Source organism: Microchirus variegatus, assembly GCF_963457635.1.
Source record: "Microchirus variegatus genome assembly, chromosome: 14".
Taxonomy (NCBI): Eukaryota; Metazoa; Chordata; class Actinopteri; order Pleuronectiformes; family Soleidae; genus Microchirus; species Microchirus variegatus.
The window spans coordinates 16,289,392-16,315,212 of record NC_139815.1 but is presented as its reverse complement, the minus strand read 5'-3'; the positions used below and the strand labels follow the sequence as shown (position 1 = coordinate 16,315,212).

At 40.9% G+C, this 25,821-nt stretch overlaps 1 protein-coding gene across 1 annotated transcript in view; it reads right to left on the bottom strand.

The window, feature by feature from the left end:
- Positions 1-25,821, bottom strand: part of cdh8 (cadherin 8) — a gene marked incomplete at both ends in the record, with an annotated part of 79,591 nt that overhangs the window by 36,452 nt on the left and 17,318 nt on the right. The window contains one exon of the mRNA XM_083901272.1: positions 12,936-13,230. Coding sequence (XP_083757398.1) covers positions 12,936-13,230 — 295 coding nt within the window. The remainder of the gene's footprint in view (positions 1-12,935; positions 13,231-25,821) is intronic.

Sequence of the window (25,821 nt, the reverse complement as noted above, 5' to 3'; positions counted from 1 at the left end):
TGTTTATTTGTTGCTCGTCTATGACAGCAGACCAAGTATATTTGCTTTGTGGACGAAATTGCATCTAATTGCATCTAAATCTACTATTTTGATGTAACTGATTAGTCAATATAATAACAATCGAACAGATATATCAGTCATTGATCATTAAAAGAAAGTTGCATACCAAGGTGTGAAGTCCTAAGGCATGGACACATGACTCAGAGATAGTATCCCTCCCTCAGAAACTGCTCCTCTAGGCTGATGCAGTGCAAGAGGATGTTGTCAGTCAATTACATATTTTCTTTTCTTGCAGCTTGCAGAAGTAAAATAAAGCCCCGGGCCTCTCAGTGACAGTAGCACATAACTCCAGCAATTGGCCCATCTAAAAGGCAACATGTGACAGAGGTCCTTCACCTCCCACACAACTGCATTAAGACCCTGAGCACCACTGAATCCTGCCATACTGTAGGGTTTGGCGACGAGCACCTTCTAAGTAACACACAGTGTTATCTGACAGGCGTCCTGGTGTGAGAAGGGTTAAAGCATTTTTTTTTTTTTTTTTTTTTGTGTGCCAGGTCCCCCCCCCCCAAAGGAACGTTGAGACATAGTACATCTACGTGACTGGTGACTTAATGTCTCCGTCAGCCAGAGAGAGCGGAGCTATGCCGCTGCCTGACAAGCAATCCATCACGGGGAACACACAGACAGAAAGCAGCATGCAGTCACATAAAGTGTCCGCACAGCAGACATGCCAACACGCGTTCACACCTATGTCCATGATGGAGATAGACGCACACCCTGTTAACGGGAAAACAGTCATCAAGAAACACGGGCGACAGAGAGATCACAATCCAAATAGGGAGAAAACACCTCACACAGCTTAAACTCTAAAAGGGGGGGGGGGTGGATGACTGAAAAAAAAAAGAGGGATAAAAATGACAGGAGAGGAAAACAGCAGAAATAGTAGAGTGTGGATTTACACCACTTGTAATCCCAAGGTTTGTTTACAGCAGGAGTGAAGTGAAATTTTAAAGGGCTATCTCTGTAGCGTGCTGGAGAGCAGATTCACCCAATTACACAGCAGCTCCCTGTGTGACATAGTAAACCTGCTGTAGGATTTACTCTGTTGTCTGCGTGCATGTGGCTTTGAATGTGTGTGAGAGTGTTTGTGTGTGTGTGTGTGTGTGTGTGTGTGTGTGTGTGTGTGTGTGTGTGTGTGCAGACTGTGACTGTGGTAAAACCACAAACTGACTAAATCCATTCTGTAGTGTTGAGAGCTGCCAGAGCAGAAGAAGTCAGCGTAATGCCACAAATCAGCCACCGAGCATGACAGCGTGACAGCAGCGTAAAACACAAACTTAACCAGACCTGGAGTGAACTGGGTATTGGTCAGCAATAAAACATAAAAAAAATAAATGCAATAACAGCATCACATTTAATGTCAAATCTGAACAAGTAACAACAACACGGAAAAAAAACTAGATTTAATTACTATAAATTCTGATGACAAAATGAAAGCAGTAAAAGCATGGCAGACAAGTTTCTTCTTTTTTTTTTTCTTTCCTTCATTGTATTATACAGATGAGCCACGGTTGCAACAAGCCAGTCGAGAGCTTTAGTTAATGGGGGACATGAAGAGGAGGGCTTTGCCCGTACTGGAGATTTGATCCTTTCTTCTTATCAGCTTCTTTTTCAAATGACCTTGCTGCACAGACTTTTATGCCTCTCCCCTTTATTCTCTACTGGTGATTGGATGGGCCTCTCTAGTCTCAAACCTCTGCCACCTTGATGAATGTGTTCCACCCCCATTTATGTTACATTGACCAATCCCCTCTTCTAGCAGCTATAGCGTGCCACATGAATCTTGGCTGTAGTCAGTCACTTTAAGGTGCACACACACACACACACAAAGATATTAAGCTATTCTGTTGCTCTCTTTATGTCAAAGAGTTATTTTCTTTGTTTCTTTTACTGTTAAATTTATCCAACATTATCTTTCGTAAGAGCCAGAGGTAAACATTTAAAAGTGTTACTATCTATTTTAATGTGATGCAATCGCTGTGTTTAATTTTAGGTACTGAGAGCCAGGTGCCTGCAGGGTCCAAATAGCTATGGTTGATACCTCAGACAATTAATAATGCACACATGGGGAGATGAGAGCGTAAGGGATCCTGTTTGTGCTGCTCAACACTCTAAAATCACCTGGAGCACGAGAGGGGTGCACTGCCTCCAACTTACAAATCCCTCAATTATATTGACTTTTGGTTACAGAGCCACAGAGAAAATAAATTTTGCTTTTATTTTTTTTTACCCAAAATTGTGTGGGAATGTTTCTCTCCTCAGTACAAGATGCAGCAAGGGAAATGTGAAAATGAGCAAAGGACGCACAGCTGCAAGTGTATTGGAAAAGGTCCTGAAACAAAGCATTAAATATCCACAACTCTTTCTGCTTGAATAATTAATAGGTGAGACGTGGCTGTGCACTGAAGAATGTGTGTGAGAACGCGTCCTGGCATCTTAGCAGATTATGAGTAAGCTTTTGCCAAGTTGGAAGTGCGAACTGGAGCCCTCCTCATTTCGCCTGCTATAGTGATAATGCAGAGCAGACCTCCCACTCACCAGCATGACTTCAAGCCATCTTCTGATCTCACTTCTGGCTGATATGTAACACACAGCTGATAAAGACACACACACACACACACACACACACACACACACACACACACACACACACACACACACACACACACACACACACACACACAACAACAAACTCACACACAAGAAAGTTAGATAACTCAATACATAATGCAAATAGAACTTTACTAGTGTCATATTTCCGGGATCCCCAACAGAATGTCATTCCCTCCATAAAATGTGTTCCGTGTTAAATATCATATCAGCGAGCGACTAAAGCTGTAATAATGTGGCTACTTTTGTGTTTCTAAAAGAGTGTCATGTTGCAACAGTTCAGTAGTTGTGTCACGGCCGATTGAAGTGAATGATCGCAGCACAGTGTCAGCTGTAGATCAGCAATTAGTGAGTACGAGTTTGACCGAGTGACAGAGAAAATGAGAAGCAGCTGGAGAAGCAGCTACGCGAGCTGCTTCTCCAGTAAGACGCGATAGTAACGACACCCATACTTCTGCTCAATTCCAACAGCAAAACATGTAGGTTGGGTTTAAAAAAAAAAACAAGTGTACTTCTTCAAAAACTGTCAGGGAATGGCAGAGGGCCTTCTCACATCTTCACCTCTCTCACTTAAAGCAACACAACCATCACTGGTCAAACCTGCTGAGGCCAATGTACACAGCTTTTCTTTTTTTTCCATGTTTAACATTATGTTTTCAAATCATTTGAACAGAAACAGTCCTCAATTAAGTCAAGCACATAATTGGGCTGTTTAATTAGGACTTTATAATCATGTAGCATGCAGGGTCAGGTATTTTAATTATGGGAATACTAATATAATAAGGTGTAAAAACACGCTATGCTACAACATGTCGACACCTTTAGTTTGCTCTGTGTCAACTTACAGTTGCATCCACCATCCACTGCGGCATAAGAAGGGCAATTGTTTGTTGTCAGTACACACACATACACACAGTGTGATATGCATTTGAAAAGTGCAGGGTGAAAAACAAAGACTAGTCATTAAGGCATCAAAACAGCAACAACAGAATAGTCACCTGAACTTAAATCACAGTGAGGAACCAGTAAAAACAGCCGTATAATAACTTTTCTTTGGTCCACGGGAGTTTTCCGACGTCTTAGAAACCCTCTGCCAACAGACTTGAAGACCAACTAAAAATAATAAAGTATTTACTAGGGAAGCAGCTGTAAAGTAAAGCTCTAATTGAAAGATCTATCTTTTGGAGGTGAACCAAATTAAGGACTGCAAGTAGTTGGAGTAGTGTCATCTAACCTAGATAGATTTTTTTTAAATGAATTATAAATGGTTTATAAAAAATGGATAAGTATTTAGTTCCAATATTAAAAATTAAAAGCTATTTATCACACACTGATCAAGGCTCACTATTTGGCAAAATTGTATTGCTTACTACCTATTAATCTCAGGTTATTTTCCCTTTAAAAGGACAACAGCATATCGCTGACACTGCAGTATAGTCATCATACATCATAATGGGCTGAATGTCTGTATTCTTCTTTTATTCTGCACCATACACTTTCCCTTTTACTGTCCCCATTGGCTGCTCAGATGTGCGCAAAATCAAATTCAAAGCCTACAGTTACAAGTCAGTCAATTTCGGCCTTACTTAAAATATTTGTTGACATTTTGTCAATCCTTAATCCATCCCTGACTGCTCACTGTTGACAATCTGCCCACCAGTGGCCATCAGAGGACAATGCAGTGTCTTCAGACGACCCGCTGTAAGAGAGGATCAGTCCCCGTCCTCTCCCGCAGTACAGCTGCGCTGAGGTGAGGATGCCGTGTCCTTGTTTTCACTTTCACACCGATTACCTGACCTCGATACTGCGATTATCAGTGTGTGGCAGCACAACAGCGCAAAATAAGACACCTGCATTTGAAGGTTTTTAAAAAACATTTAACTGGAAACACAAAAGCCCCTATTCAGACGGGATTCATTTGACATAGGAGGGGATGTATTACCAGAACCTTCTCAGTTTTAGTCCTGTCTGAATCAGTAATCTTCACAGTTTAGTCCTGTACCATGTCAGTAATCATTATTGGACGATGTCAGTCATAATCACGCTGACTTTTACCTTCAGTAAAAAGGTTTGGAAAAATGACCCCGGGTATATTTGATCCCGTAAGAATATATGCAGAAATATTCCATCATATCATGTTTACAAGTAGTTTTCTGTGAATTTTCAAGCATGGAGGCGCTTAGAGAAGCATTAAGTTTCGCACTAGAAGGTCAGACGTGTCTGCGGCAGAGCTCGGGAGTTTTAAGACGAACACCATTCCGAAATTTGTGATATCACGAGTACGCACAGGAAGCAATGTCATACACACATGACGCCAGGGGGTGATACTGGTGTGTAAATTGATTTACCCGTCACACTTGTGGTACTTTTCACTTTTCATTTTTCTTATCCCATGCGAATTGGCCACAATATTACAGCTGTCCTGTGGTAGAACTTTATTACTACCCTACCCATGTTAGACTAGTCCTGTCCAACTAGTGCTTTAATTTTATATTTTGATACTTTTTGACAAAAGGTCTTTTCTCGTATCAAACCTCAAACTGGAGCAGTTAATGATGTTAAATTGCATTCAGCCAAAAGAAAAGAGTGTTTTAACTGTTGCTTTTCCCATGTCTCATTGTACCACTGTCAATTTAATTAATCCACTCAACAGCAATTCTTCGACACATCCCTGGAAAAAAGAGGCTTTAACACACAAAACACACACACACGCACTCCCTCATTTACCACCTTCCCTTTCATAAACTTTCTTGTTTACGTCCTTCTTTTTTTAAAGTTTTCTTCCTTTTGTTCTTCATGGACACAGGAAAAAAAAAAGAAAGAAAAGAGTCTTTTGCTATTCATTGGGGCAAGGCAGCTAGGCCAGAACGTGAGGCAATCTTATGCAGATCACATTGAAGGGCTTCATTACCTCGAAGCCAGCTACTTTTTGTTCTCCCTTAAGGGAAGAGTGAGAGAGAGCGAGCATTAGCCAAGCAAGAAAGAGCCATGGCTGGCAAAGAGGAAGGGGGGTTGGGGGGGGCGTGTGTCCCTGTGGGCGACTCAGGGGATCAGGGACAAATTACACCTAAACAACAGCATTTTTACAATGGTGTGGTAGCTGCATGCTAACAGAGAAATGTGTCCTTTAGTGCACATGTGCACTTGTGCACTTACACAAGTAGGTGTGTGTGTGTATGCACATTCACACGTTCACTGTGCAAATTGTGCAAGTGTATCTGACTGCCTTCATTAGAAAAAAACATAATGTCCCAAGAGGCTCTAAGGGGTTTATATTTCCGTATCTAGACCAATGACTGATGATGTTACATACATAATGCAGAGGTACAGTGGATAATAAATAACATATGATGAATTAGTAATACACATTTGTATGTGATACTGAGCAGCCAGGACTGTGCGTGCATGTGTGTGTGTGTGTGATGCAATTTTCCCTTTCTTTTCACTCCTGAAGAACATGTTTTTTTTTATGGAATACCCGACTTGCCCTTTGTTCTTTATAAGAGACGTGATGCCTAAGTGTGGAATAAAGAGATGCTGAATTAACACGTAGAAAAAGCAGGTAGTGGGTTAGTGACAGGTGACAAAGGTCACACGCAGCATTAGATTTAAAAAAAACAAAAAAAACAAGCCTACAGAAACTCTCACATACACAACAACACGCACATACACAGAGATACACAAGTGCAGATGCTGTTGCCAAATGAGGTGAGATAGATCGGAGTAGCAGGTTATTTACAGAGAAACTCCAGCATGTCAGTTAAATTCTTTCTGCCTCAGAGGCCTGTCCTATCCCCATTTAGCACGGCCGCAGAAAAGGGCAGGCTGGCACGCATGCTGCCTGGCAGTTAGACAAACCGAAAGCAAGTCAGAGGCTTGGCCAGGTTCACTGCTCTGACCCTGTGTGACCCCCAGCTCAGCCTGAAGTGAGCTGCCCACACCATCACCACAGCCCCAGTCTGCCATGTCCCTGCCCAGCCCAGGAGCCTGGTCGTCAGATGTGCCCCAGCCCTGCACTGGCCCGGCTCTAGACCAGCTGCCCACTATGTTAAAGGGCCAAAGGCACCCTGCCACTCAGTCCATCTGCCAAGCTCTAGACCAGAGTCTAGCATCAGAGAGGAAAGTGACAAAAACACCAGACACTCTTGCTCTTAGTTCTCTGCTCAAAGCTCGACAGAGAAATGCCAGATAAAAGATGAAGTATTAATGTGCCTCTTTTACTTCGGGTTGCTGTGACCCTGATACGGAGCTAGGGCTTATACAAATTAAATTGCATTTAATGCATTTATATTTACACTTCCCAAGACCAAAATATGCTCAAGGTTTACTGCGAGATCAGCAAAGTACATAATATTTTAGGATTATGTAGGAAGGCAACTTTTTATAGAACATTTGGCCCAAGTGGAGCATGAAATGTTCTCAAAATAGATCAGCTTCTGTGGATTGATCAGAAAGAAGGGTGAAAGGGAAGAAAGCACAACAGACAGACAATGTAGATGGATGGATAGATAGGTAGATAGATAGATAGATAGATAGATAGATAGATAGATAGATAGATAGATAGATAGATAGATAGATAGATAGATAGATAGATAGATAGATAGATAGATAGATAGATAGATAGATAGATAGATAGATAGATAGATAGATAGATAGATAGATAGATAGATAGATGCTTTGATGACGTATTTAACAATGTTATCTTTCATATATCTGTGTTACACCAAGGAAAGTGTGTGGTTATTATATCATCAGTGATTACAGTCAGCGTTCTGGTGTTGTGATGTTGGAAGCATGAGCCGATCAGCTCTGATAAAGGTCTGCATCTTGCTCATTTCCATACGTCCAAAGTCTGTTCATTTATCGTCCAAATCTGCGATGACAAGCCTTTACTTATTTTCCCAGCTGCCGCTGGTGATGAGAGTGTAATCAGAAACATCATTAAGGCCCCACATAGATGGCTGTGCCTCTTAGTCCTGTTACCAACACCCATAATAACTCTGAAAATGCAAATCAACTCCAGGTAATCTATTAATGTCACTTCAGTTTTATGTCTGCACTCTAATTTAGCAGATCTTGACACATTTGGCCGGGATCTGTGCTACCATGCAGGTATTCATTTTGGTGGGGTTTCAGAGTGCACGGTCCATGCAAAGGGGAGATGAGCCATCTGTCTATGCTCCTGTTTATTAATCGCCCTGATAATGAAGCACACTCGCAGCTCAACACTCCTGGGGCATCTCCCGCATGAGTTTAATCCAATGAAACAACTTTCAGCAAGTTTGTTTCACAGTGTAGCAATTATTGTCATTTGCACCCCCTCAGAGCAGAGGGGGAGGGTCTCATGACCTTTGCCTAATTACATGAAGCTTTGCTTCAATATGTAATTTCTAACTACATCACAGCCCCCTTGTTAGCTGCAGAAGGGTAGCAGAGCCTCGCGAATCCAGCATATGGTCGACAAACACGTGATATGAGCTGCTCAGCTTGTACCGGTCCTAAAGTTGAAGACCCGACTATCAGGAAAACAAGACCCACTAATCCTCAGAGATCTTTGCAATCCACACACGATTGCAAGAATAAACAAGCAACCCTCATGTGAAGTGAACATGAAACATAATTATCTAATAACTACGCTTATGAAACTATAAACACGGAAGATATGCTGTTGTACGTCACAAATTCATTTTATGAAAATGAATTAAAAGGCATATCCTATGATCTTTAACTGACAAAACAAATTGTACAACCACTGAATTTGTGAAGCACAATAAATATAAATAAGATAATCTAGAAATGTGAGTTTAATTAAAGCTTCTTTTTTTTATTTATTTTTTTTAAACACCGGATATGAGAAATATGCAAAAATGGTTCCCCACAACACAACACAAGGCCCTGAATTAGAGTCAGCCTTACCATTATTTGCAACAGCAGATACGCTGTGGAGGAAGAATAATGCTGTTCTTTTACAGTGGTTTAACAGGGGGAATATATGTTGCTACCATATTTAGGAAGTCATGATGAGCCGAAACATTTCATTCCTTTTCAACCAGTCTACACATTTTACCCAAAGAATTAACACATCTGTGTGCCCTTCTAAAAGCAGTGGTTGTTAAAGGGAACATACGTTTTATCCGTTTTTTGCCAATTACCAATTTAAACCTAACACTTCAGGTTCAGCAGCTCCCTCTCCATGAGCTGTCTCCAGTGGTGGGAAGTAACACTATTGTTAACTGCGTGAAAATCAATGGCTACTCTGGGTTCAGATTTAGCTCAGACTAAACACAAATATCTTGCCGACTTGTTTTAACTTGACATAACCCCTATTACTTTTTATAGTTAGCTGTCTTTCTGTAGTCATGACAGTGCAGTAAGTGGCATGACAGGTCCTACAGTGCATTGGAACAGTTGTGGTTGTGATATAAGTCCTGAATACTTCATTGACAGGTGACTTGTGGTCAGTTTCTCAGGTTGCTTTGCAGTAGTAGAGTAGTTGTGCTGAAATAGCAAACCCTTTCACAAAAGTGTGTATGCGCAGCTGCTTAACCTTTCTGTTACCATTTTACATGCATACATAGTCCTTCTCAATACCGCGACTCCTAGACCGTTTCAGATGTCTAGAAAATTCAGAAACTATGGTCTGGGGATCTGTCCAGGGTGTACCCTGCCTTTTGCCCCATGTCAGCTGAGACTGGCACAGCACCCTCCCACGACCCTCATGTGGAGGATAAATCGGTAGAAGATGGATGCATGGGTACCGGAAAGCATAGAAATAGAGCTTTGCGCCCATATACTTCCTATACTACGTCATTGCAAACGATTGTCAGATATCAAAAAGGAAAGTTATCTTCAGAACGGGGCAGAAGTGCTCACTCATTTTTTGACAATGCAACAGCCATTAAATCTAAATAAATATAGGCATCCTGATTATCATGATGGAAGAGGGTTAAAAGAATGGTCTATGGTGTGGTGGAATGCCCCATCTCTATACTGCCCTGTGATTGGTCAAAGTCTGGTTATTTCTTGGATCACTTGATTTGCATTATGCTAAAAGGTTGTAATGACGTTATGGATCAATAATGCTAAAAAAGAATCGGCCTACCCAGGCTTTAATGCACCATATTTAAAACCCAAAATTCCATTTTTATCCATACACACATGACCTCATAGTACCAGCAATTCAAGCAAAGCAATCACAACACCTGGATCATCCTGGATCTTTTGGATAAGATCAAACTCTGGGCCTCCAGCACAGCTGCCATTTTGCTTTCCAGTTCATCTTATTGTTGCTTTGCACTTTGAGAGGTGATCTACTAATCAATTAAAATGGTAGTCACCTTCATTTACAGCCATTTGGGGCAACAAAAGTCAGAGAAAAGTCAAAGAAAGCCACGCGTCTTATCCGACTGGCCCCTTTAAAGGAAGAACAAAAGGTCTTTCTTCTTCATTTCCCATTAACCTCTATGTTCCTTTGTACACAGGAAACATGGTGACCTCAGCGACCCATGTCACATATCTCATCCGGCTGTGGGGAATATGTCCTATGGGGGATGGTGACATTCAATGAGGGGGTTTTTCTATCGAGAAGTAGTCCTTGACAGATAAAAGATGGGTGTTGATATTTGTCCCTCGTCTCACTGTTACCGCGTGAATACACCCTTGATAAGTGAGTAGCTGGTAAGACACTGATGAAGTCTGGAGTGGAACTGACAAGCTCTGAGAGTGGATAACATCGTCAGCTGAACCAAGCCGTAACAGACTGGATTAGATTTTTGATTATACGATGCAGGTGGGTTCATGCTAAGCAGAAACACATCAGCACACTCACCATTATCGGAACACAATACCTGATGTAATGTGGCATTTCATAGCATGGGTCATAATTACATTTTAACGTCTCCCAGTTGCGGATCAGTGTGGAGATTTGCTTAAACGCATGAACTCAACCACCTTCTATGTTACCTTTCGTCTGGACTTTATGACTTATCTGTTGTTAATCCACTGAGAAATGAGCTCATTCTCACGTCACTGTGATAAAGACGAAACACCAGTGTTAAAATTTAAAAAAAACAAACGGATTTTTGAATATCAGGTGAGAGAGATGAACGTCTTATTGTTGTCGCTCATTCTTCCCATAATTCCGCAACACATATCATGAGGGAAAGTTAAAGAAAAGCCTTTCAAGCAAACAACTGAGCAGTCGTGAATGTTTAATTAATCAGTAGTGACAAAAGGGAACAACAGTCTACAAAGAGATACTGATTTCCATGTCTTATGCATTATCCCCACTGGCAAATCACAGACTGCTGTCAGCTACCACTTTCCTGTCTGTCCCATAACAAAGTCTGTATTCCACAGACAAAAAAACCCCTCTGAGAGTTACAGTACATTTCAATGAGGATCAAAAAACAAACTAGGAGCAGCTGAGATCAAGTAAGAGTTCCGACAGTGAGAGTTCACTGATATTCTGTGTTTACATGGATATTTTATTTTGTTTTGTTGTATTCCTTTTTGCAGCAGGGGCATCAGCCAATAGGAATCAGTTACAATCACAGGAATCGGAGGGATCAGATTATGGTGAAGAACAGAAAGAGATGCTACAGCCTACAGATGGGATTTACCAAACAGATTCCATTACATACTGAACACCATCTGCCCTACCATGTTTTGTCAGCTTCATGACAGGTAACAAGAAGAAGCTCAATGAGGAAACAAAATAACAAGCACTCACTGCCCAACAACAGACCTCGACACCCTCGCTCAAGTCCTCCAATGTCAAAATGGCATAAAGACACACTCTGATCTTCTTTTTGCTACTGAGAGAAACATTTTCTACAAGACTTCTGGTGCTCTGGGGTCAGAGGCAAAGCCCGCCGTGGAAACAAAACAAAAAAAAGCAGGGTACTGATCCACTTGTAGGTCTCTGCCCACCTAGATGAGCTATACATTTCAATTTTGTGGTCATTACAATAGCAATAAACTGGACTGGACCACACACACACACACACAGATGTCTTGTACAAGAAGGGTCAAAGTCGTCTCCATCTGCTGGGGAGACTGAGGTCATTTGGCGTGTGCAGGGCTCTGTTGAGAACATTTTTATGACACTGTGGTGGCGTCAGCAGCATTCTATGCCGTTGTCTGTTGGGGATGTGGATGTACAGAGAGAGACAGGAGCAGACTAGATAAGCTGGCGATGGGCAGCCAGCTCGGTCCTGGTCTGTTCTCTGGACCCCACAAAGGAGGTGAGTGAGAGGAGGATTTTGGGCAAAGCTAAAATCCATCATGGACAATAAGCGCAACACTGTGGCTGCAATGAGCAGTTCCTTCAGCAGAAGACTGCTGAATCCACTGTGTTGAAAGGAAAGCTATTCTTGGTTTGTTCTATTTCTATTTGATTGTGTTGTATTTCGCAATATGAATATGAATATATGAAAACACTAGCATATACAGTGAAGCAGAGTGTTTTGTGTGAGACATTAGAATAGCAATTAGCATCATTCGATGCTGTCAAGCTAAGTGACAATATGCTGCTAACAGTTGGAGAGTGTAAATACAAACCCATTATATGCTTTATTTGTTTTGTTCTGCTTCTGCCATAATCTTTCAGAAAGAAATATCCAATTTCATATCACTTTAATAATAATAATTTTAAAAAAACGAAACAAAATAGTTTGACGAGAGATGTTGTCATCGTTAAAATAATACAGATTGGGCTGACTAATATGACAGCCCTTATATGTCTAAATGTCAATCCATAAATGCTTGGTCTTTAGTCATCACCATCTTATATCACACAACTGTTTGCACTGAAGAGGAATGCAATAAAAAATCCATATATTCCCAAATGATCCACATCATAAGACAGTGTGGCCCCTGCGACCGTTATTAAGTAGGAAATAGAAAGTGCAAAATCTGGATTGTGTGAGCAAGAGTTTCACCGTAGCATGCCCTGTTTACACACCGGTGTGTGAGTATTTTTGCCTAAACATTATTGGATTGCTTGGCTCATGGTTCTCCGGTTGTTGGTTGGATCATTTTATGGGGGATATACTATTAGCATCAGGTGAACTCACTTGTTATTTTTGACATTGAGTTGCAACACTGATCTATGGGTGAAGGCAGTGATTTGCTTTGATTTATCATTCTTACTTTATATATATATATATATATATATATATACACATATATGTATATATTGGACATGGCATATTTATTTCTGCATGCGGCACAGACTCAAAGTGTTGTGTATTGTGACTCACCAACAGCAGACATTTCTGGAACAGAGGCTCGGTACGGGCCTTCGATGAACTGCGGTGGATTGTCATTTATGTCCTGGACTTTTATGATGAACTCGGACGGTGGCTCCAAGGGCTCATCTGTGTCGGCATTAACGACCTGGGCCGTTAACGTGTACTCGGCCTTTTCTTCGCGGTCCAGCCTCTTCATGGCGTGGATGTCACCCGTCAACTCATTGATGGCGAAAATGGTGCCAGCCCCCTCACCTGCCAGGACGTATTTGATGTTCCTGCCGCCTACATCCAAGTCTGTGTGTAGCTGTAATCAAAAGGCAAAAAAAAAAAAAAAAGGTTCCAGTTAAAAGGTGCAGCAGAGTCCCCAGTTTCATTCCACTGTATATACAGAGAGGGGAGTCCTAATGAATGCAAGTTTGTAAGCTCAGCACAATCTTGACATTCTCATCATGTAAATGCAGAGAAGTGTGTAGTATATGACTGTGCTGTTTATGCTGCTTTGCTTTGTGGCAACTAGTGTATGTAGCAGGGTACTAAATGTGGCTCAACAAAGCCTACACTTTGCTAAATGAAACCCGCAGGGGACGATAATTCATAAGCAGTACAGGAAATTGACTTACTCAACATGACTCCTTGTTATACCTCAGAAATATATCATACAAACACACATTGTGGGGGATATTGCTCCCCACAGTCTGAAAAACACAGACCGAACGAGCTGCATGAGCTCTGGATGTGCATTCCACAAGACTGCAGAAAAGTATCCAAATCGATGTAAAAAAAATTGTAAGATGAATCTCGGAACACAACGATTCATGCTCACAAATAACTAGCCCCAAAGTTACTGGACTATGCTGCATGCTCCTCATTATTTTTGTAATTACAGTTTCATTAGTTGACTAAAGCTGCATTATGTGCTAGGCTGACTGGCTGGCTCCCACTCGCCATACGAGCTGAGTGTAACTAATGAGTCTGACAATGCTACATAAGGCCTGTGGACAGGGGAGCAGGCAAAAAGCTTTTGCTGTTTCAAGTTAAAGAGGTAAATTGGAAAGGCAGGAGATACATGGCGCAGAAAGAAAGAGGTCAGAGAAAGTGGGGAAAAAAACCCATCAACACTCGGGTTTGAAATGTTATGCAGAGGACTTGTTTTGGATGTGTATGATCAGAAAACAGGCTTCCTTCACTGTAAGTCACCTCTCATATAAGCCTCTTTTGTCCCTAAGGTGAGTGACTTTCAGAGCAGAGGAGAGAGGCATTCAGTCGTACATTTACAAATCCAACAACGCTTAGCGTAGCTGAGACACAGCTGGGAGCCTTCATCTTCTCTGCTTGTGTGTGTTTCTTTTATTTGATATACATGGCACACATTTCAAAAAACACACAGCCACAAATATGTGTGCACTCACATGCACACACACACACACAGCCAATGCATTCATCAAAACATCTGTATTCAGCAGCTTTAATTTCATTTCCCACCACAGTCATTTCGGCAGAGATTCCCCTGGGAGTGCGGTCGGGGTGCAGAATAGTAAGATAGAAATCTGTTGGTGAAAATGCCGACCTCTAAACCCCCCACAATGTTTTTATAAGCTGCCTTTTATGCATATGCTGTCTCTAAGGTGTTGTTTGCAGACACTGACAAAGCACATTCACTTAAATTGTCACACCTTGCACTTTTGTTTTCCTAATTGTGCCATCATTTCACATGAATGATGTAGCTCATTAACACAAATGCCTCACAACATCCTGCACACTGAGAAACTCTTTAAATGAGCTCAAATTAATGATGGTCTGTCATTGAGTTTCTTTATCCTATGCGTGACTTCTTGTGTGTGGTGTTATGCCTGCTGCTCAGCCTACAGTATATGACTGCATGTGTCTAGGTTTCCCTGGGAGCATGGCGACATTACTTTTTCAGACTGCATTATCATTGGTTTTGGTTGCACCATTTGTCATGCAGTACATATTTCTATCATATCAATTAGAGATGTGAGTCTTTGGGTGTCACACGATTCTGATTCTAAGGGTCACGATTCAATGCAAAATCGTTTCTCGATTCAAACGGTTCTCCATTCAAAAATTGATACAATGCATAGTGCGTTAAGGCAAATTATGGTTTCAAAACAATGCAGTTTGTATAAGATGAGTCTGATTTTTGAAATAAACTGATTCCAATGATGTAATCACACAAAAGTTCACATTTATTCATTCAACACAAATAAGTTTATGAATCGATTCAGAATTGTGGATGGTTAGAATCGCTATTCTTATGTGAATTGATTTTCCCCCAGCTCAATATCAATCCTTGGCACAAATGCTGGCAAGGCATTGCAATGCGTTGTGACGTACATCAAAAACGTGCAAAATGTTCAATGTGCTTGGGTCTTTTCACAAGGTCAAAGTGAACTGACTATAGCTCAACTTTTATTTGATTCATGGAGTGCTCTAACACTTGTGAAGCCATGGCAACTGTGTAAACTACTATGAATCCTCAGATGAGGACTTTGTAATGTAATCAAAAGTCCCAGAATAAGCGGAACTAAAGTTGCAAATGTTTTGTCACTGTACTGTTTTCAAGGTCAAAAGCGAACCATGAAGCACTTACATTTATATAAAGGTTGCATAACTGTATACAGGGCAAATAAATAAAAGTGCACTTTTTAAAATGAAATGGACTTGGCTAGTGTCACCTTCAATTCAGGTTACTTCCACTACGGTAAACGTTGATATGAAATTGTACAGAAAAAAAAATGGATTGGACCATGACCAGGTCCAATAAGGTCCAGTTTTGTGCTTTACAAGTAGCATCTTATTAATAATAACAATAATAATAATAATAATAATAAGACTATATAACATAGATAAAATGTTACACCCTAATGCACAAAAATAGGAAATATATAAGAAAACCAAGCCAAAAATGGCTTTATTGTTCACTAACCTAACCCTTCCATCAAGTTAACAAATTGGTCTGCTCTTCCTGTCAGCGGAGGAGGAAATATGTCACTTGAACAATTGCTGTGTACTAATGAGGCAGATTCAACACCACCGCCACAGCACAGCCATCAAGCTTGGGGATCCACTCGTTTTAGCGAAAGACCCGCAGGAGGGAACTCGTGATTTTGCTCCTTGTCAGGGCAAATAGTAGCTAGAACATGTGCTCCTCCTATGTATGTACCAGTAGGACTAGAAGAAGCAAGGGAGTCTGAAGCAGGAGAGAGAGAGAGCGAGAGAAAGGGCGGAGATGCTGTCACTGTGATGCAGCTTGTCAGCTATACTGCCTGCCAGAAACAGACAGTGAGTGTGCACAGCACGTCCGACTGCCTTCTCGCCAAATATGCCGAAATTAGCTCTTGTCAGGAACAACTTATCTTCAAATATCACTAATTTACAAACAATAGCACACATATTTACCTTTTCCTTATATATTCTTTATTTTAGTCACAGTACCAGAGCATGTGATATATTTAATAATCTAATTAAGTACATATGTCTTTGTGTCATTATCAAACATAGACAATGTCATATTCTGTCAAATGATGTGCACTGTGACTGATATAATATTAGAAGTGGCAATATCAACAGTGATGCAACCATGTGTAAGCCTTGTCTGATTGTAGATGTTTTACCATGTTAATCATAAGTAACAAGCACCTGTGAGAATAAAGGTGAAAAACATTTAAGTGTACAACAATACATTAATTCATATTTATTTTTATATATATATATCCTCCTCATGAGGGTCACCAGTCCATCACAGGGCCAACATACAAAGACAAACAACCATTTACTCCCACACTCGGGTCGATTTAGAGCGTCACATTAAACTACTCTGCATGTTATGGACATGCGCGCATGGTAGGAACATGCAAACTCCTCATCGAAAGGCCCTCGCATCGACGTGAGACCTTTTCGCTGCGAGGCAACAACGCTAGCCACCGCGTGGCACAACAATTCGTGTGTGTTATAAAACACCCCAGTATGTCGTTGCTGTCCACTGTTATTTAATATAATAGAGTGTGTAACATTTGATGACATTTAACATCGCAAATTATGTAAACTGGCAAAGACAAACTGTGGCGCGGCACGAAACTGCGCTGTATAATGCATCACTATGTCTACTCTAAATGTCATGTTTAGCACAATCTTGATGTGACGGAGATGACAGGCTTGTTTAACCGAGGTTGCATGACCAGACCAGATTGCGGGGAGAATGTCTTGTTAACCATTAAATATGCAGCAGACTGCATGTTGTTATGTAAAATGTATGGGCACCCCAAGGCCACGCGCTGCATGGACTAGTTCATGTAGCACCCTTTGTAATAGCCAGATGTTGACCTTTTTCAGTTCAGTCTCTTTAATATGGCCTAGTTCTCCTCATCTGGTCAGAGTGACCCAGTCTCACGGAGTGAGCGCAGACATTTTATCCAAAAGAGCCGAATATCGCATTGAGAGATCAACAAGGGGTAATTCATTGCAGAAATGGATAAAATTAGAGCTACCATTTCTTTTCTTTTTTTTCCCTCTTTCAGTCTGTTCACCCTCAGGCAGCCATAGCCTAAATAGTTACTTAGATAGATTCAAACATGTCTGGGAATGAATTGTAGTTTCCTCCCATTTTCTGGATTTTGACTGTGTTAATTACACTTACATGAATAATCTGTAATTCTAAATATTGCAATAACATTTTGAATGTACGGAACAGATGGTGCAATACATGATATATGATACACTTAGCTATTCTTGGGAACATTTTCCCCGCAGTCTGTCTCATGGCATGTAGCGTTTTATCAAATTGGACTGAAAAGTTCCCTTCTGGTGCTAACCACAACAGACTTTAATGGAGAAAACCATATAGTGAACATTCGTTTTGCTGAAACACTGGGAAAAGAAAAAAAAAATTCATTCAGAAATATCGTAGCCTCAATTTATCATTACACAAATAAGGCCAAATGAAAAGGTGCTAAGTAAATGCTTAAGTGGCAATAAGATTAATTAATCTTTGCTTCTCCTGTGCACAAATATAGATTTTTCTCAAGTCTGTGAGTATAAAACTCTTAAGAAAATGAGGTTATGTCTTGCACTGGGCACAAAGGAATAAAATCCATGGGGATCGGTGGGCATCTGTTGCAAAAGAACAACAATCAATATTACTGTTCTGAGAAGCCAAAAAGCGGGTGAATACTTTACATGTTTTCCTGTTCATTTGCTGCCACTATGAGAAAGAGCAATGGTGTCATGACCCACATACAAGCAAAGGTGATAGTTTGTAATTGAGGCCACCTCCAGTTGGAAAAGGCCCCGTAATTACAATCAGCGCAGAGACTCTCAGCATTGTACCATCTCTGCACAACACTTGCAAACCAAATCATCAGCAGGCTTTCACCCTCCGTTTCCATTCTCGTTTTTTATTTTCCCCTTGGACAAGAACAAATTAATGAGACAAACAACAAATGACACAATTTGTTCTGGATTTTTTGTGTTATCTGCACCAAGGTCAATCAGGGCTAATGTGTGCGGTGTCCATCCCTGCACTTTAGCAATGGCACATGTGCTCCATTCACAGCCACTGTCGCATTACTGCTCCACGAGAATAAGTCAAAGCAACTACTTTTAGTATACATGAGGGCAACACAATTAGATTTAGCCATCCATGAAAAGCCTTTTGTTTGCGAGTGCATGCAGAGGAGGATGCATTTTTAATCATAGGAAGGTACAGTGTCACTATAGAGAGAGAAAATAAAACGCCCAGGCTGTCCGTTACAGCAGCTCTCACTCCAGTGATAACGTATTGTAGGCAACGCAAACACACACACATACACACATTTTTATATAGCCGTTTTTTTGCCGTCGATGTGTGCCTGATACTGTACCTCTAAAAGTTAAATAAAGCAATAACAGCACGACTTTATGTGCTCGTGTTGAAATGTAACAAAACCTCTGATTTCACCAAATCAAACACACACACACAAAAGAAGCAATGAAGACATAGCCATGAAAAGGTGTAAATGAGCTCAGCTACAGGGGCTGCCGGTGCACATGCTGTGTGTTAAATAGAGAGAGATTTTTTTGCATTAACCTCAACTACTGTCATTACCCTACCTGTGGGCCTGAAACTCATCGGTATACACAGCATGCTGGAGGTGGGTGGCGGCGGAGGGGCACAAAACAAAACAAGCTTAATCAAGCACAACAGTTTTCTCTTTCTTCTGTGTGGCTGACCTAATCAAATCAAGGAATGAGATTGATTTCACGAGGTGCAGATGGATCCTGTAGTAAGTCTAATTCAGTGAGCCAGCTCTCCACTATGATGTGGTGTTTTCTCGGCCCAGATGGTGCCGCTTGGGTTTCTAATTCATATTTCAACATCACACTCCCTCCCTCCACACACACACACACGCGCACACATGCCCTCTTCATTTCACTCGATTACAGGCTCTTTTTTTTTCCTTTTCTAATATTTTTCCTTCTTCCTTTGCTCAAATTTGAACCACCATGTGAATGAGTGTTGACGTGTGCAAGTATCACAAACGCATGTCTGTCTCTCATGTGATCCTGTGATCTTGTTAAATGTCACAAAAAGTGAATGCTGTTGGCTCATGAGCTTGAGGTGTTGAAGCTCTAGGAGAGTAAAGCAAAATTAAAAATAAAAGCCATACCATTGTTTTTTTGTTTGCTTTTTTAATGTTGCATTGCTGCAGGAAATAATCTGTTTTACATTATATTTGTTGTGCTTTTTCTGTGTGTCTTTGAGTGAAGGTTTATTAATGTGAACGCTGTATTCATTTTATTGTATATACAGTATTGACATGTTGTAGAGTTGGTGTTGATGTTTCATTTCAAATCAAGCATCAATTCATCTGTGGAGGGTTTTGCTCTTTTACCAAGTGAAATAAATAGAGGTTCAGTCTTCTATAACCACACATTATTGGATATTTTACAGTGATTAAAATGCTGCGCCACAATCTAAATACTGTACACTCCATTACGAGGTGCTTTAAATTACTATTCACTTTGGAAAGTTGTCCCTGGCTAAGTTTGAGAATACAACACATTTCATAACAAATCACACTGCACCATGTGCACCATTAGAGATTTCAACACTTCCTGTGAATCTGTGATAAATTAAATGTTAACGAAGAAATGGTGAACACACTTAAACGAGATAAGAAATAACTGCACACATTCCTTTTAACATTTCAATATGTTTCATAAAGTATATATAGACATGCACACATTTCCATAATTGGAAGACACACAGTGTTGGAGCCATTATCCGGGACTTATTCCTGCATACAAATGCAGATGTGCTCCACAGTGCCTGTTCGAGCTGTCAAAGTCATTGTTCTTAACCTGAGAAGCCTGGCAAATTAGCCAGTTTCAATGCCACCTGCCACTGCTGAAAAGGCGAGTATTGTTGCTCATGAAAATTCCTGCAGGTTTACAGTAAGTTTTGGTGTTGAATAATGGGCTCTGATGGGGACTAATTGGGGAATTATTTAATTTGACTTAAAGCAAGTCTTCTTTGTTGGTCTTTTTAAAGCTTGGAAATGCAGGCTAGTGGCAATTGTTCGGTTTTTTTTTGTTGTTTAAAAAAAAGAAAATAAAAAAAAAACCTGGTTGTGTAAAATATCTAAGCATAGGAGTACTGCGTTAATCTGCAGGAATATTTTTGTACAGCTGCTGCTTGTGACAGCATCCAAACTGACAAAGAGAGGCTTTGCATGGACAAAATCTGCTGTATGCAAAGACAATGTGCTGCTCCACTGCTTTTAAAAGGCAGGTACAGGGAACTAGTGTTTGCTTAGGCCTGAGAACAAAAGGCAATGTAAATGAGAGCTTTATTGACTATATTAATAATCATCTGTGCTTCCTCCTTTGAGAGGCCCTGTGATATTGAGTATCATTAGACATGCAAATAACAGCTCCATTTTCCCATCCCTTGGATTAGACAAGAAAGAGGGAAAAATGAAGAAGAGGCATGGCCGTGGCAGAAACAATTAAGCCATCCTCTTCGCGGAAGCACTTGGCAGCCAGCTTCTGACTGGTAAATGGGGGACATGAGGGGTCCTTTTGGCTATGCAGCAACGTCAACACGCTTGTCTGAGTGAATGTGCAATTGCACAGAGAATCACTTTAAAAACGTCAGATCACCTTGGAGTGGCCGGCAAGCACAAGCATTCCTTCTGTGTGTCATGATGATGTCTGGAGCACAGGCCTGGAGACAGCGGGTGTAACATGAGGGAGGGAGAACAAAGGGAGCAGGGAAGAAGAAGTAGACTCGGCAGAGGAGGAAAGAGCCATCAATGTTGTCTTGTACGGAGACAGTAATGAAATGTTTAATTTATTCAGTCCCTTTACTCACAGAGATGACCACTGAGTACATCCCTACGTCATTTAGAGACACAGTCCTCCACTCTTTCTCTACCACATTAGAAAAATATCCATGGCCTCGCTCACATACAGTAATTCTCTCCATTTGGCTAAAAAGGGTCAGTGTTTACACAAAACCAAAATGGAGCCAGAGAAATTACTTCTAAGTCTTAATTAAAAGCCGCACTCAAGACAAAAATATTTTCATTTACTACAGTAAAGGCATGTACTATTCGCTTATGTGCTTGGAAAGGAGAAGTGGGCAAGGAAATTACTCCCTATAACCCATTTCCCCAATTCCCTTGTTATCTTCACTTCATTGCCTACCCTCATCTTTATGCTTCTCTCTTTCCATCACATAACAAACGCAGAGCTGGAGGAAAGCAAAATCAATTCTTGTCTGTTAAAAGGTTACCTGAAGAAAAGTAAGAAAACAGGTTAGGCTTAGGGGTATAATAGTTTTATGATCCAGTAAATGAATTAAAGTGGATTTTTAAGACCAATATAAACAAGTAGTTTCTCTGTGTTGGCCTATAAAAGAAGGAGGGCGGAGGAAAACATAATTAAACTTGTGAAATGAGAGACAAAATTGAGTCAAGAGAGTCAAAAAGTTGCAAAAATTGAGTCTTTTAAACCCTTTCCCTCTTTATCACTCTCCATCTCTTCTCTTGCTCTTGCTCTGTGTTTTTCTAGAATCGCCCGTTGGTAATGTCAACAGAGATTTCACGGCACAGTGCCGGTGCATCAGCCAGGCTCACATTTCCCCTACCTGTGATTTACATCAGAGAAAAGGCTCATGGGGGATTTCTATTGCCAGCAAAAAGAGTGGAGCCGTGGTGGGAGTGACAGAAGTGATGATGGTGTGTGTGGGTGAGGGGGTGAGTAGAAAGAACCAGTACCCTTGGGCTTGACAAAGTAAGGCACTCTAACAATGGTGGCATAGACCACCCGGCCGAGAGATGCTTTTACTGCAAAGAGGACCTGCATGACTGCATTAGGGAGCAGCTCTGTAAATGTCAGCATTCTTCTTACACGGCATACAGGTCGGCATAACTTAGAAGAGGAGAACGGGCAGCCTTCGTGTTTACATCAACGACGTGTAATAAAGTTTCAAATTATGTTGTGCTTTTGTAAGATTGACAGAACACTCTGGTGATCTGTATTTCGTGTTTTGGGGAAAGGAAACAGCATGGAGACTATCATGTGGCATCAAAATCAGCTGATATTAAAACAGGGTCTCTGCAGGTTTCAACAAGTCAAATTTAAGACTTTTTAAGACTTTTTTAAGATTACAATGAATACAATTTAAGACCCATTTCAAATCCATACTGGCAAAAAAAGTACAAAAGACATGAAGGATAATTGGAGCCACAAATAGTTGAACTTGCAATTCGGCTTAGCTGTGGGCTTTCATTAAAGGTGCCATATGTAAGAATGTGGCCAAAAACGGTTACTACATTCAAATTCAAAATATCGAGGTCTTTTAGGTTTCGTTTTCTGATGCAACTGGCAATCCCTGGTTGCTCGGCAGCTGAGACTAGTGACTGCAATGATTGGTAGATGGCGGTAGGTGGCGCCACATGCTAAAACATGATTTCAAAACATAAACATGGTTTGCAGTCTGCAAAATGTTTTTTTTAATGCAAATATTTTGTCTGTACTGTTGTTGTTGGTGAGTTCAGTTTGTTATATGAACATTATTCCTGAGTCTCTGTGACATATTAGGAGGATTTTATGGCCAGTTGCTTTAGATTTATTACATAATGCACCTTTAAGTTTTCTCCGCTGCTATGCTAAGCTGTAACACACGGCACACTAGCTAGTGGTAGGGTGCTCGATAAATTCTCACCGGGCAGCACAGGTGGCCTACTTTAGTTCCGTGTTGTAGTTATGTTATCGCATCCTAAAAAATATATAAAATTTCAAAGCGAGACTGAAGTTTATGCACGTTTTAAATAAAAGTAACGTTAATAGATTTTTAATACCTTTCAAAATTGTATTTAAGACCTTTTGTGAGATTTTAAGAGAATTTAAGACCTTAAATTCAAATTATTGGATTCAAGACTTTTTAAGACCCCTCGGACACCCTGTAAAAACAAAGAAATATAACTGAGATAATGTCCTGGCAATGTATCAAAGACATTAACTTTGGTTTATCCATGACATTCATGCATTCATTTTCTACTGCTTTATCCACCACTCAAGGGTCGTGGGGGGTGGAGCCAATCCCAGCTGATTTAAGGCTAAATGCAGGGTACACTCTGCCAGTCAGTCTCAGGGCCTTAAACATGACAATTTAATAATATAATAGTAAATGTAATAATATTTGTAATAACAGCTCCACTTCCCCTTTTACAAAAATGTCTAATTCTAAATCCAATTCTGTCAATATGAACTAGCAGCAACATCATTTATGTCCTGCCTTAAACAAGCTGGGCTTAAATTCAGCTCCATTGACACGGCATCATTCAGCTTTTATTTTCTTTTGTACCTAAGTTCATATTGAGGAATTGAATCAAAAAACCCTTAAAAAAGGGAAGAAAAGAGAAGAAATATTAACCAATCATTAACTGTGATCCCCTGCTGACTCGATTTAAATGTGTGTATTCGAGTCATACCTGCTGTGCCTTTGTCTGTGTCGAGTGGATTAAGATGAACGGCACAGTTTTGTGTACGCTTTTCAACACGGACTCATTTAAAAACCCTAATAAAAGAAACAAGGGAAGGATAAAAAAGATGTAGCTGATTGGATTTGTTTAGGGTTCTGGATATCCATCTCTGAGATTTAGAAAATGATTAAGACCGTGCTTATCAGCACAGCAATTACACTCAAAAATTAATCAACAGCAACATCTCTTTCCAAATAAATAACAAAAAACAAACCAAAAAAAGCCATTTATTTTTTGAATTTATGCCAGAAACCACTGAAAATTGGTGGATGGGTGTTCAGTGAATTGCCAAGGGTAAGATACAGTTTAGCTGATGCCATTGCAGCAACACACGATGCTTAGTTGGGACAACTGGAGACAGAGATGCAGCTGCTTAATAGAACGGCCAATACAAGGTCCCTCTCTCTCTCTCTCTCTCCCTCTCAAACTACAGTGTTTGGTCAAAGCCTCCCATAACGTGCCAGATTTCTGGAAACAAAGCCCAGAGGACGTGCAGAGGTCTCTTTGCTTGTTAGATCACATGGTTTTTACGATTTGCTGAAAGATTACGATGATGAAATTATCACTCAGTCATGACAAAAACACGTTGTTTACTCCAACTTTTTTAATGTCACCCAAAGCCATGCAGCCTATACTCTCGAGGTCTTCCGTGTATCCAGCCAAACAGATGAGGAACACAGTTAAGTGGAAAAAATGTTGTGATGCTTGTCAACACAGCATTTGTGCGCCATGCCATTTGTCTCCCATAATATGACATGAGAGCTCTCAGACATCTGAAGGAAGTCAGCAGCACATAAAAAAAAAATGACTGACTCCTTCCTGGAAAGATATACAGCGAAACTTGCCAGGAAGGCAGCCACTATCCCTGTGTGTGTGTGTGTGTGTGTGTGTGTGTGTGTGTGTGTGTGTTTAAAAAGGGATTTGTTTGAATCGTATCCGTGCATGCTAAAATGGGAGGAAATAACAGGCTATAGTGTAGATAGTGTGCACATGTTTGTGCGTGTGTGTGTGTCTCTGTAATAGTGCCCCCTCCCTATTGCTGCTGACTGGTAGATGGATGCTGGCTGTCACACCTGCCTGACTTCGTTCCTGCCAGATGCAGTGGGGTCACAGGGAAAACACCCAAATACTCATCAATCTCAACCATTGTCCAACATTCTTTTCAGCTCCAGCAACAGCTTCCAATATCCATTTAGTCTCTCCAGATGCTGGCAAAAAAAGGCTTACATACACAGAAACTAGGTGGCCAAACCTCACCGACCCCGCACTGTCGCCGCAGGTGGATGAGAAAAAACAAAGGACATCACAGGCTCCAGAATGATGTCTGAAAGCTTGTGACAAGGAAAAGTTTAACTTTGCATTTGCTCAGTAGGGTCACCATTGTCATTAGGCTGGCAGTAAAAGTAAAATTGAATTTGGTGTGTCCCCAGAGGCAGCTGTCAAGTACAATGCTGTGAGCAAGTGCCGGTATACTCCGTGCACCCTGAGGTCTGTACACTTAATAACATCAATGTGGAATGGAGGAGCTCTGTTGGATGGAGTTCGGGGGGGGGGGATTGTAAAGGACACAGGTGTAAAACAAAACCCTTCACATGTCTTTGCCGACCAGTTCCACCTGATACCTGGAAGGACACACACTGGCCCGAAAGCAGGACGAGCACAGATTTGGTCACTTTGCCTTTGACAACACACCAAACTCGGGCACCTCTGAAATACACTCCTGGCCTCATACAAGTGCCACACAGAGAAGCCAGAAAAGGCATTTCCATCATCTTGGCTCATGCTGCGTTTTTGCAGTTCCCTTGACAGGAAACACCACTTGAGAAGCCAATCCGCTAATGGGAATG